General features: G+C 35.8%; 1 protein-coding gene across 1 annotated transcript in view; it reads left to right on the forward strand.

Annotated features, from left to right (window-relative positions):
- Nucleotides 1–11,572, forward strand: part of SPATA7 (spermatogenesis associated 7) — a 70,225-nt gene extending 58,653 nt beyond the window's left edge. Inside the window, exons 7-8 of the mRNA XM_044659987.1 lie at nucleotides 9,078–9,538; nucleotides 11,473–11,572. Of these exons, the coding sequence (XP_044515922.1) occupies nucleotides 9,078–9,538; nucleotides 11,473–11,572 (561 nt within the window). The remainder of the gene's footprint in view (nucleotides 1–9,077; nucleotides 9,539–11,472) is intronic.
- Nucleotides 11,573–12,019: the final 447 nt, after the last annotated feature.

Consider the following 12,019-nt stretch of genomic DNA (forward strand, 5'->3'; position numbering starts at 1 on the left):
CAGTTCTCTTGCCTTTCTGAATATCATATTCCAAGGCTTGCAGTCTCTTAGTGTGGAGGCTGCCAGATCCTGTGTGATCCTTATCAGTGCTCCTTGATATCTGAATTGTCTCTTTCTGGCTTCTTGTAAAAGTTTTCTTTTACTTGGAAGCTCTTGAATTTGGCTATTATATTCCTGGGTGTTGTCTTTTCTGGGTCTAGTGTCTAGGGTGATCTATGGATCCTTTCAATGTCTACATTGCCCTCTTGCTGTAGAAATTCAGGGCAATTTTGCTGAATAATTTCTTTTAGTATGGAGTCCAAATTTCTATTAATTTCTGCTTTTTCAGGAAGACCAATGATTCTCAGATTGTCTCTTCTAGGTCTGTTTTCTTGGTCTGTCACTTTCTCATTGAGATATTTCATGTTTCCTTCTATTTTATCAGTCTTTTGACTTTATTTGTTCTTGCTGTCTTGAGAGATCATTAGCTAATTACTCAATTCTAGCCTTTAGGGACTGGTTTCGGTTATAAAAATCTTTTGGTTTTCCATTGCAATCCGGTCATTTTTGGTCTTCAATTTACTTGCCTCACTTTCCAATTGTGAAATTCTGCCTTTTAAACTGTTATTTTCTTGCCAGATTTTGGTTTCCAATTTACTTACCATTTCATTTGATTTGGGGGCATCTTTCTCCAATTGGGAGTTTCTGTCTTCTAACCTGTTAATTTCCTTTTGAGCTATTTCCCACTTCTCTCACCAAATCTCTTCCATCTTTCTCATCATCTCAGATTTGAGCTCTTCAATAGCTTGTGGCCAGTTTTCATTATTTTGAAAAGGTTTGGATATGATTACTTGTTTGTTCTCCTCTGCCGTTTGCTCTGTTGTCTCGATTTTATCTGTGTAAAAGTCGTCAAGTGTTACAGATTTCTTCTTGATGATCTTTCTCTTTTGGGGTTCTTGTCTCTGGCTTGCCATTGTTATTAGCCTTGTGCCCTCTCAGGTTTATCCTTACACTCAAGGTCTGTCTGTGCTCTTTAGGCTCCTGAGTTCTCAGGTCTAGTTGTTCTCAGGGTCAAGCCTCCTAGTGGTCCCTTGCTTGTTCCTCTGCCCAAGGCTCCTTTAACAGTCTCAGGGAACTGATTCCACCATTGTGCACCCCTCTGCACTAGGTCCCAACTCAAGGTCCACACCTGAGCTCAGGATCCAAGTCCTCGCCTGCGCTCAGGATCTGTGTCTGAGCTTGCGTCTGAGCCCACACTTTTGCCTGCGCTCAGGGTCTGTATTCAAAGTCCACGCATTCATTAGCCTCTTGGGGTCTTAGGTCTTGCTGCTCTCAGGAGCAGGCCCTGGTGACCCCAGGTAGCTGCCAAGGACTTAATGTGTTCCCCAAACTTGCTCTAACTCTTGTGTGCTGGCTTTGGCACTGTAGGTGGTATGGGGTGCGGGAGGAGGTTGCTCAGCTCGCGTTTTAGTGAGAGCTGTTTCACCCCTTTATAGCATGGAAATGCCCAGATTCCACGTACCTCCAATCCTGCTCCCTGTTTTGGGGTCCCTTTGTTCCTCTGGATTCGTTTTTATGTCTTCTTGAGGAGTCCTATATGTTTTGCTTAGGAGAGGTTAAGCAGCTGCTTTTACTCTGCCACCATCTTAACCAGGAAGTCCCTTTTTCCCTCTTTCTTATTCACCTTTTTATGGTTCTCTTGAATTTTGTATTTGGACATCATATTTTCTATTTAGTTCTGGTGTTTTCTTTAGGAATGCTTGGAAATCTTCTATTTTATTAAATGCCCTTACTTTCCCTGAGAATATATGGTCCTTTTTGATAGTTGGTGATTCTTGGTGGTAGACCGAATTCTCTTGCCTACCCAAATATATTCCAAGCCTTATGGTCCTTTAGTGTGGAGGCAGCCAGATCCTGTGTAATCCTGACTATGGCTCCTTGATATCTGAATTGTCTCTTTCTGGCTATTTGTAGTATTTTCTCCTTTGCCTGGAAGCTCTTAAATTTGTCTATAACATTCCTGGGGGGGGGGGCTGTCTTTTGTTGATTTAACATAGTGGGTGACCTATGGATTCTTTCAATGTCTGTTTTGCCCACTTGTTCAAGAATATCAGGACAGTTTTCTTGGATAATTTCTTATAATATGTGTCAAGGCTTTTATTTCATTCCAGGCTTCCAGGTAGTCCAATAATTCTCATATTGTGTCTCCTGGATCTGTTTTCCATGACAGTTATCTTTTCAATGAGATATTCCATGTTTCCTTCTATTTTTTCATTCTTTTGACCTTGCTTTATTAATTCTTGCTGTCTTGTTGAAATCATTAACTTCTCCTAGCCCAATTCTAGTCTTTAAAGACTGATTTTTCAGCTATAATCTTTTGATTTTCCTTTTCAGTTTGGTCCCTCCTACTTTTCATGGCTTCCAGCAAGTCAGTTCTGGTCTCCAATTTGCTTATTACTTCATTTGATTTCTGTGCTCTTTTTCCATATGGACAATTTTGACTTTTAAGCTGTTATTTTCTTTCTGTATTACTTTCATTTCTTTTTCTCACTCTTCTTCCCATTTTTCTTCTATCTTTCTTACTTGGTTCTTGAACTTCTTTTTGAGTTCCTCAAGAACTTGTGAACAATTCCTTTTTTTTTTTTTTTGAAAGTTTGGATGTGTTTGCTTGTTTGTCACTCTCTGGTGTGGCTTCTGTTTTGCTCTTTTTCTCCATAGAAATTATCCAGGGTCAAGAGTTTTTTTTACTGTTGCTTATTCCTTTTGCCACTAGTGTATTGGGGTTCCTGCATGTTGGTGGTTATTGCTTTCTTAGCTTCTGTCTCACAATGCTTTTTTTTTATGTTAAGCTTCAAGTCAGCTTTTACACTCTTCTCTTTCATCCTTATCAAGAAAATTCTTAATCCTTCACTTTTTGATATCAGAGTGGCATTGTCTGCATATCTGAGATTGTTTGTATTTCTCTTAGCAACCTTAATTCCAGCTTTTGATTAATCCAGCCTGGTATTTCACATAATATACTCTGCATAGTAGGTTGTGCAGTATATAGAGAGCACTGGACCTTGGAATCAGAAAGACCTGAGTTCAAATCTGGCCTCTGACACTAATTGTGGTGAACTTAAGCAAATCATTTAAACCTCTTTGCTTCAGTTTCCTCATCTGTAAAATGAATTGGGAAAGAAAGTGACTAACCACTCCAGTATCTGCCAAGGAAACCCCAGATGGAGTCATTAAGTCATCTACAACTGAAACAACTAAACAGTAAAAATTCTGCATATAAGTTATATAAATAAGGTAATGTTATACAGCCTTATTCCTTTCCCAGTCTTTTTTTTTTTAACCCTTGTACTTTCGGTGTATTGTCTCATAGGTGGAAGAGTGGCAAGGGTAGGCAATGGGGGTCAAGTGACCCGCCCAGGGTCACACAGCTGGGAAGTGGCTGAGGCCGGGTTTGAACCCAGGACCTCCCGTCTCTAGGCCTGACTCTCACTCCACTGAGCTACCCAGCTGCCCACCTTTCCCAGTCTTAAACCAGAATCTAATAAGAGTTTTAGACATCTTAGTAGACTATGTAAGGAACAAGTACTTTGGAGAATATGGAGATCAGAGAGTGAGATGTTTGTAAGGTCATTCTGCTAGAGAATCCAAGAGGAGAAGGAATCAGAAATGTTTATAGAAAGGATGGCCACTTTATTATCAGAGACTGAAGTCAAGAAGGAGGAGAATAAAGATGACTTCAGGAATTTGGAGGTAGAGAGAAATGTAGAAGGGTCCAAGCCCACAATGAATTGCTTAAATTTTCTCAGGAAAGTGAGGTCCTTGTAAGAAAGTGGAGAAGGAGAGGCTATCACAGCTGATTTATCAGTCTCTGCTTAAAGACTTCCCATGAAAGTATAGCTCACTCCATTTCTAAATGGCTCTAATTATTAGAAACTTTTTCCTTACATCAAATCTAAATCTACCTTTTTAGCTTCTATCCCCTTGTTTTAGGAGCCAAGAAGAGCAAGTTCTAATCCCTTTTCCACAAAACATTCCTTTAAATAATTAAAAACTGCTATCATCTTCCTGATAAGCCTTCCATTTTCTAGTTTAATTATCCCTGGTTTTTTTTTCAACTGAACTTTATATACTGGTTCTCCAGTCTTCTTGCCATGATAGTTACCTTTTTCAGGATATACTCCAGCTTGTCTAAAACTTTCTGAAAATTGCTGTGAGAACTAAACATCGTACTCCAGAAAGGGGCAGATTATAGTGAAACCCACTACTTTCTTGATTCTGAATAACTATTTTGGGGGGGCTGTCATATTACACTATTGACATAATGAGTTTGTATTCCATTAAAATCTAGACCATTTCCCTTAGGAACTATTATTTAGTCATGTGTCCCCTATCTCATATTGATAAAATTGCTTTTTTTGAGCTCAGGAATAGAATGTCATATTTATGCCTATTAATTTTCCTTTTATTAGATTTGTCCTGTCATTCTAATCTGTCAAGACCTCTTTGGATATGGACTCTCATATAATTTGTTAGTTATTATCCTATCTGTAAATCTGACAACCATGTCACCTATTCTTTTATTTTTAATATTTGACAAAAACATTGAAGAGTGCCAAGTCAAAGGTGGTAGATCCCTGAGACATTCTAGTAGAGTCCTCCATGATGATGAGTTAAATCAATTATAACTTTTCATTCAGTCATTCTAAATCACTTACTATTCTTTCCCACACCTGCCTCCACCTTATACAATGAGTATAACAAGATACTGTTCAATTCTTTACTAAAATCTAAGCATATAATGTCTACATATATTCCTCTGACCAATTAGTTAGTTGTCAGAAAGGCATAGCCTTCTTCTTGATGAAACAATGCTGAGACTTTGTGATAAGTACTTTTTCTAAATGTTCACTATCTCCATAATAATACATTCTAGAATTTTGTTATGAATTGAAACCAAACAAAGAGATCTGTTGCTTGCTGTTTCAATCCTCATCCTTTTATTTGGGTACAGGAGAGGACAGGGAATTTTAAAATTGTCAACTCTACCTCAGTCCAACAGTACCTTACCCATTCTTCACAGTCTGTCAGAGACCATCAACAGTGGCTCAGTAACCATGTCTGGCAGTTTTTTCAGGACCCTAGGATATTATTCATCTGGGCCTGATGACTTTAACTCATTGAGGACAGCTAGCTTTGTTGATTGACTTCTAACTGATAAGTTTTTATTCTCTGCTAACCATTTTTTGTTTCTTCCTTCCTAATCCAAAGATCATTCTCCTTGGAAAAGAAAACAGAAAAGGTGCTTGAATAGTTTGACCTCTTCATAGTAATCTATTATCATTAGCCCATCTCTCCAACCTGTAGTTCTATCCCTTCTCTGATTCTTCTCTTGCACACAAAAATATGAACCCCATCCGCCACAATCAGACTTTTTGTTTTCCTTAACCTTCATTACTAGCCCCAGCCCATTCTAAGCTTTAGACTTCATATTATTATTCTTTTAAAAAAAAACCTTTCCCTTCTGCCTTAGAATCAATACTGTCAGTTATAAGGCAGGAGATCCATAAGGGTTAGACAATTGCAGTTAAGGGACTTGCCCTGGGTCCCATAGCTAGGAAGTGTCTGAGATCAGGTTTGAACCCAAAATCTCTCATCTCCCAGCCCTGGCTCTCAACCCACTGAGCCACCTAGCTGCCCCACCTCATACTCTTCTTACAGGACCACTCTACACATTTGTATCCATCTAGAATCACTTGCTCTTGCTTCTATCTTCTAAACATGCCTTCTAAAAAAACAAGTTTTTTAAATAAGTTTCATGTGCATCACATTGTTCTCTTTAGCTCTATTTCTCTTTATTCCTACTCATTGGATAAATTTCTGCTTCTGTCTCTGGAATTATATTCTTAACTGTACTTTCAAAGTATTAGTCCATTGGATTCTGCCCTTTCTCTGAAGCCTTTCAGTATTCTCTCCAAAATTTAGGTTGCATGTGACTATGTACATCTTTTTTCTTCTAAACTTTAAAATGGAGAGGTAACTTTCCACAAAGGTTCCTATTATTTCTACTTTAAAACAATTTCTCTTTGTGTCAATCAAAAGAACAACTTTCATCTTAACCTGCTTTTAAGTATTTTTCTAGTAGCTAGCAAGTCAGTTAACCTGCATTTCTATTTATTCATAGGAGGAAATGATAGCAGACGGGACCTTATAAAGACTATAAATATATTTATCCATTTCCTCCAGTGCTTAAAGCTATTCTACATATAGTAATACTTCTATATCAAATTTTCAGTCAAGAGGACACCATTTAGTAAGACTGGTAAATTTATTTTTCAATGTACTAGTTTACAAAAATGCCTGATTTGTACTCAAGAAATAATTCATGTACCATGAAAATTTTAATAATTTGCAAATATAATTTTGAAAGTCCTACATGTTACTAAATGATATTAACAGAAATGATTCACAAATACAGGTGCATTCTCTGTCATTTTTTATATGAAGGGGTATTGAGAGAAGAAATGGACTTAAAATATGAAAGGTTAATATTATATATAAAGAAGGATTTTTTAATGACACTAGATGTTTATCATGAAATGTGCAAAGAAACAGAACCCTTTACAAACTATCTGGAGTGGACTGCACTAATTGTTTTTATATTTTATATGCACCTAGTTATTTATATGTTGTCTTCTCCATTAGAATATATGCTACTTGAGAACATGGACAATTTTTGCCTTTTTTTCCTATCCTCAGCTCTTAGCACAGTGCCTCCTACATAGTAAGTGCTTAATAAATGAACCAACTGACTTCTCCAACAGTTGATGGATTATCCTTGCCAAACACTGTATTTCTCCTCAAGAGTAGCATTTTTAAAATCACAAGTTGTAGCAAGAAGTTACAGACTTTTCTATGCTCTTCAGGGAGGGTTAATGGGGATGGCCAGGGCTTTAATTCCCTTCAAAGGAAAACTGATGGCAGTTCTATCCCAAAAAGAGCAGAACACAAAAGGGAACAATAGAGGACCATATCACTGAACAATATAAATATCTTATTGGTCATTCTTTTTTCCAAATGGAAAGTTTTAATTATAATCAATATTTTAAAAAATTGTTATATGTTAAAAGAATATTTTTATTTTTTAAATAGATTTTCATCAGAAGTTTATAACTTGAAACAATTTATTGTACTCATGAGGCAGTCAATTTTAAAGGTTAAATCTTTGGGTAACCAGTATTTGGATTTGAAATCATTTGAATTTTATGCTTCCAATTTGGTAAGATATGAGTAATTCAAGAATTTGAGTATTTACAATGTGCACCATTGCTGTTCTAGGAATGTTACATTCTTATTCTGAGAATGTGGGATAGGCAAGGCATAAGAAAAATTATAAGATATAAAATTTTGATTTTTAAAGGTTCATTAATTACAAAGTTTCATCTATTCTTGACACTTAATCATTTGATTGATTGGCATACTGGCAGGTACAATACAACCAGTTATCATGGGTGGCCAGCCCCTGATAAAACAGATGATCATTAGGTGCCAATAGTTTGCAAGCTTGGTTTTTCCCTGGCAAGTGGCTTAAAGGTCAGCCCTTAATGTGACTTTTTGACCTTACTAGATGACTGAGATCTCAAACAAACACAATTATTATGCACCATATTTTTCCAAATATAAACTACAGTCCCGTTTTCACCTCTCCTAGCTCTTCCAAAAAAATATACAACACCTAAATATTGTCAACAATTAGCTTGATTTTTAAAGATATATACTTTATATATTTTTTCTTTTCAAATGCTATTTCCTCTTAGACTATGTAGCCTTTATTCAGAAACATCCTTTATTTTGATGAATACTATAACTGATGCTGGCTCACCAGCCATGATGATGGTCAAGCCTATCCTAGATCACATCTTAAATGCCAATAATTTCACTAACATTTTAATAAATGTTTCCAGCTCTTACTCAGGAAACCATGATTTTACATAACATTCAGCTAGATTTTATAACTCCAGACATTACTTTGCTAATTGGATACATGGGGCTTATTTTCAGTAGTACTAGTAATGCATTTAGAGTTTATATTAGTCTTTCTCTTACTCGGGAAACCATGATTTTACATAACATTCAGCTAGATTTTATAACTCCAGACATCACTTTGCTAATTAGATACATGGGACTTATTTTCAACAGTACTAGTAATGCATTTAGATTTTATATTAGTCTTTCTCTAATGAAGACCCTTACCTTCTGTCTTGGAGCCAATACAGTATTGGCTCCAAGACAGAAGAGTGGTAAGGGTAGGCAATGGGGGTCAAGTGACTTGCCCAGGGACACACAGCTGGGAAGTGTCTGAGGTCAGATTTGAACCTAGGACCTCCCATCTCTAGGCCTGGCTCTCAACCCACTGAGCTACCCAGCTGCCCCCTAACTCCTTGTTCTTATCTTGGTGTGGACATAAGCTCAGATATAGTCATGGATAACTACACAAAGGAGGTAGCACATTTGCCTATCTAAGTGACCTTGGAAAACCAATCACCTCAGCTTCCTTATCTATAAAAGGAGATTTGAATTAGATTAGATTCCAAGATCCCTTCCAATTCTAAATCTATGCTGCAAGTCTGTGGTTTTAGGTCCAGCCTAGCAAATTTGGAGGGACCCAATTCCAGGAATTTAGCCAACAAGTAATGAATTTTTTCAGTTGTAGCAACTCATGGAAACCATTTTTATTAAGGGCTAGAGGTAAGGATGGCTGTACTGATGCTGGAAGTGCCCAAAATAACAAAAGTGGGTTCCTAGAATGAAAGGAATTGCTATTGATTGCTATAGCTATATTTATAACTACATTAGACTCAAGTTTCTAACACAATATCTTATAAGAATTGTGGATAATTCCAAAGAAATAGGGCATTTCCCTGCCTCCAAGAAATTTAGAAACCACTGTCTACAATTTGAACAACAAAATGAAATGTTTGGACATATAATTTAACCAGGCACCTAAGAATAGAGGATGACAATATATTTTTTGTGATTATTATTTCATTTTCTGACAAATTCCTGATTGTTTAGTGATATAATACTATTTTTATTTTTAGCTTTCAGAGGAATTACCAGATAAGGATGAAGAAACTGAAGAAGAAAATGACTTTCCATCTTTATCAAAATCATTACCACCTGCATCAGATAAGCAATTTCCAGATTTTTCCATTCTTGAAAAAAGTTTCAGAAATGAAACTCGCAGGAGCTATAGTACCTCAGGTACATCAAGTCCCCGAAGACAGTTCTGTGTATCCTCACGTAATGCCGCCACTGGCAGTACTAAGAATACCAAAAATCCACGAATGTTTCAGTTATTTGCTTCGAAAGCACCTAGCGGAGATCTGCTGGAGAAGCATTCTGCACACTTTACTAACCAGGAACTACCATTCACTCCTCGCACATTAAAAACAGAAGCAAAATCTTTCCTTTCTCAGTATCGCTATTATACCCCAGCCAAAAGAAAAAAGGACTTCCAGGATCAATTGATTGAGGCAGAAACCCAGACTGAATTAAGCAGGTATTGAACATATGTAGTAATAATGATTAATTAGCTTAGGATGTTACCAAATTAAGACATTATTCCTTGAATTTTTTCTTAGATCAGGCATTTTTTAAATGGCATAAGTCGTCTCTTGGTTGGGGTAGGACTGGTGGGATTAAAACTTCTTCTACATGCAGCATTAAAAACTCTAATAATAAGTGTTAGGCTAAATAAGAAGAAATGTTTATAACCAGTTGACTTAAGTACATTAAGCCCTCTATAAACATTATCTTTAATTGTTTAGGCAATTGTTTTAGGTGATCCTAGATGTAGCAACAGAATCTATGTGAAAAAATTTACATATTATTTTCAAGGCATCATTCATTAGCTTTAAGTAAAGCAAGACAGAATAATTAAAATAAAAAAAGAGAACTTCTTTTCAGATAATATTTTCTTCCCTTTGATGATTAGTCATTTGATAAATACTTAAATTCCCCCCCCCACAAATGTCATTTATTCCTGCTCATTAGAGGAGAAGAAAAAATGCTTTACGAACTAAATGAACTAAATTGTGAAAGTAGTTTCCTAAATTATGTTCTCATGATTTAGACAGTCGTGTACCTCTCCAGGAGTCACTCTAAGTGTTCTGGAATTAGTATAGGATAGTGAAAAGAGCTCTGGATCTATAGATAGAAGAATTGAGTTCAAATCCTGCTTCTGCCAGTTACTGGCCGAATGACTTTAGGACAACTCATTTCTCTGTACTTCTTGTTTACTCAGGTAAAATATGAAATGCATCCACAGAGGACCTCCTAAGGGGTCCCTTCCAGATCTAAATATGATACTTTGAGTTTACACAGTGGAAGAATATAATTAATTCTATGTTTTCTTACAATTTTAATTTTAAAGTACAGTGGTACCTCATTATGATACTGTTATTGGGGAATAAGATTGTTACTTCACTTACAGACTACTAATCATGTGTCATGCATTTTATCTTATGCTTATTGTGTTTAAGAGGGTGATATTGTTTTGATAAAAGGCATGTGAGGAAAACTGTTGCTAAATAAAAAAAAAAGCAGAGCCTAGATTTAGAACTGGAAGAGACCCCTTATGCAATTGAGCCCGACACTTTCATTTTACGGATGAAGAACAATACATTGAGAAGCTGAGTGACTTGCCTGGGTTTCATAGGGAGTAAGTGACAATCAGGATTTAACTACAGATCCTCTGACTCCAAAGCCAGTGCTCTTTCCTCTGTACTATGCTGATTTTTCTTTTTTTAAGCTTACATAAAATAGTTTTCTTATAGAAAAATAAGAAATATAGAAATTTTTTCAACCTTTCTCTACTCAGTGGTCATCTTACATTGTTCAAATAAATTTACATGAAGAATTTTACTCTAAATGCACAGAAATCTCATTGATATTAAGCAAATGAATTAAGAAATCAATGCCATGATAGATCCGGGAGGAGAAAAATATCTTCCATTCTTACAGTAGTATTTTAAAGACTTAAATAGTCTCCCTGAATAACTATTAGATAAGTGGACCAGGCTTATTAAGCCTATTTTATAGATGAAGAAGCAGGGAAAGAAAATTTCTGTGGGTGCCTTTTCTTGAGTTTTTGATTTTTAGTAATGATTGGTCAGTGAATGAGATGAAAAAACAGATAAAGCAAAAACACCCAAATTGAAAATCTCAAATTCACCAGTTTCCTAACCAGCCATCTGCAGTGATAGTCATAAGACGTGAAATCTGATCCAAGGTCCAGCCAGAAGCATGTTTAAAACTCAAACTAAATATTGTTCCCTTTTAACAATTGACTATATTATTGAAAATGGCATTTCATTTGAATGTGTTGTCATACCCATCTTTGTGCTTACACGTATTATTTCTACACAAATTTTGTCTTTATCACAATTTCCATATTTTTACATTCTAAAAAATCTGTCTTTTGAAATGTTACAGTTTTAAAACTCATTTTATACGAGCTGAGTTGAACAATATGGGTTCAGAAGTAATCATTGATGAGGTAAGCACAAAAGATATTTATACTCCTATATTTTAGTTATAGATACATTAATATAAACACTTCTAAATAAAGGAGAGAAAATGTAAAGTAGTTCATAATTCTATACTTTTTGTAGAACTTCAGGTATTTTGATGCATGCCAATATACATGAACCAATCTGCATTAATAGAGAAATCATCCATTGAGGAAATCACAGGTCCACTCAAGTATTCACAAAGTTATGCATGCCTAATTGTATATATTATTGCCAAAATACTCAACTATTACAAGTAAGCATGCTTGTGACTAATCATATGGATGCTGCACAGGTTCAGATGATCATTTATAAACCAATTTATAGCTTTTTAATAAGCTAATTATAGCTCTTCATTTATAAGCTAATATTTCTGAATTTGGGGTATGCGTGAGACACACATCGCATTTTATTGATATTTGGTGTCTAAAATTATGCAAAGGAACTAAGTAGAATTAAGTTTATAAAGT

The sequence above is a fragment of the Gracilinanus agilis genome, chromosome 2 (assembly GCF_016433145.1).
Source record: "Gracilinanus agilis isolate LMUSP501 chromosome 2, AgileGrace, whole genome shotgun sequence".
Classification (NCBI taxonomy): domain Eukaryota; kingdom Metazoa; phylum Chordata; class Mammalia; order Didelphimorphia; family Didelphidae; genus Gracilinanus; species Gracilinanus agilis.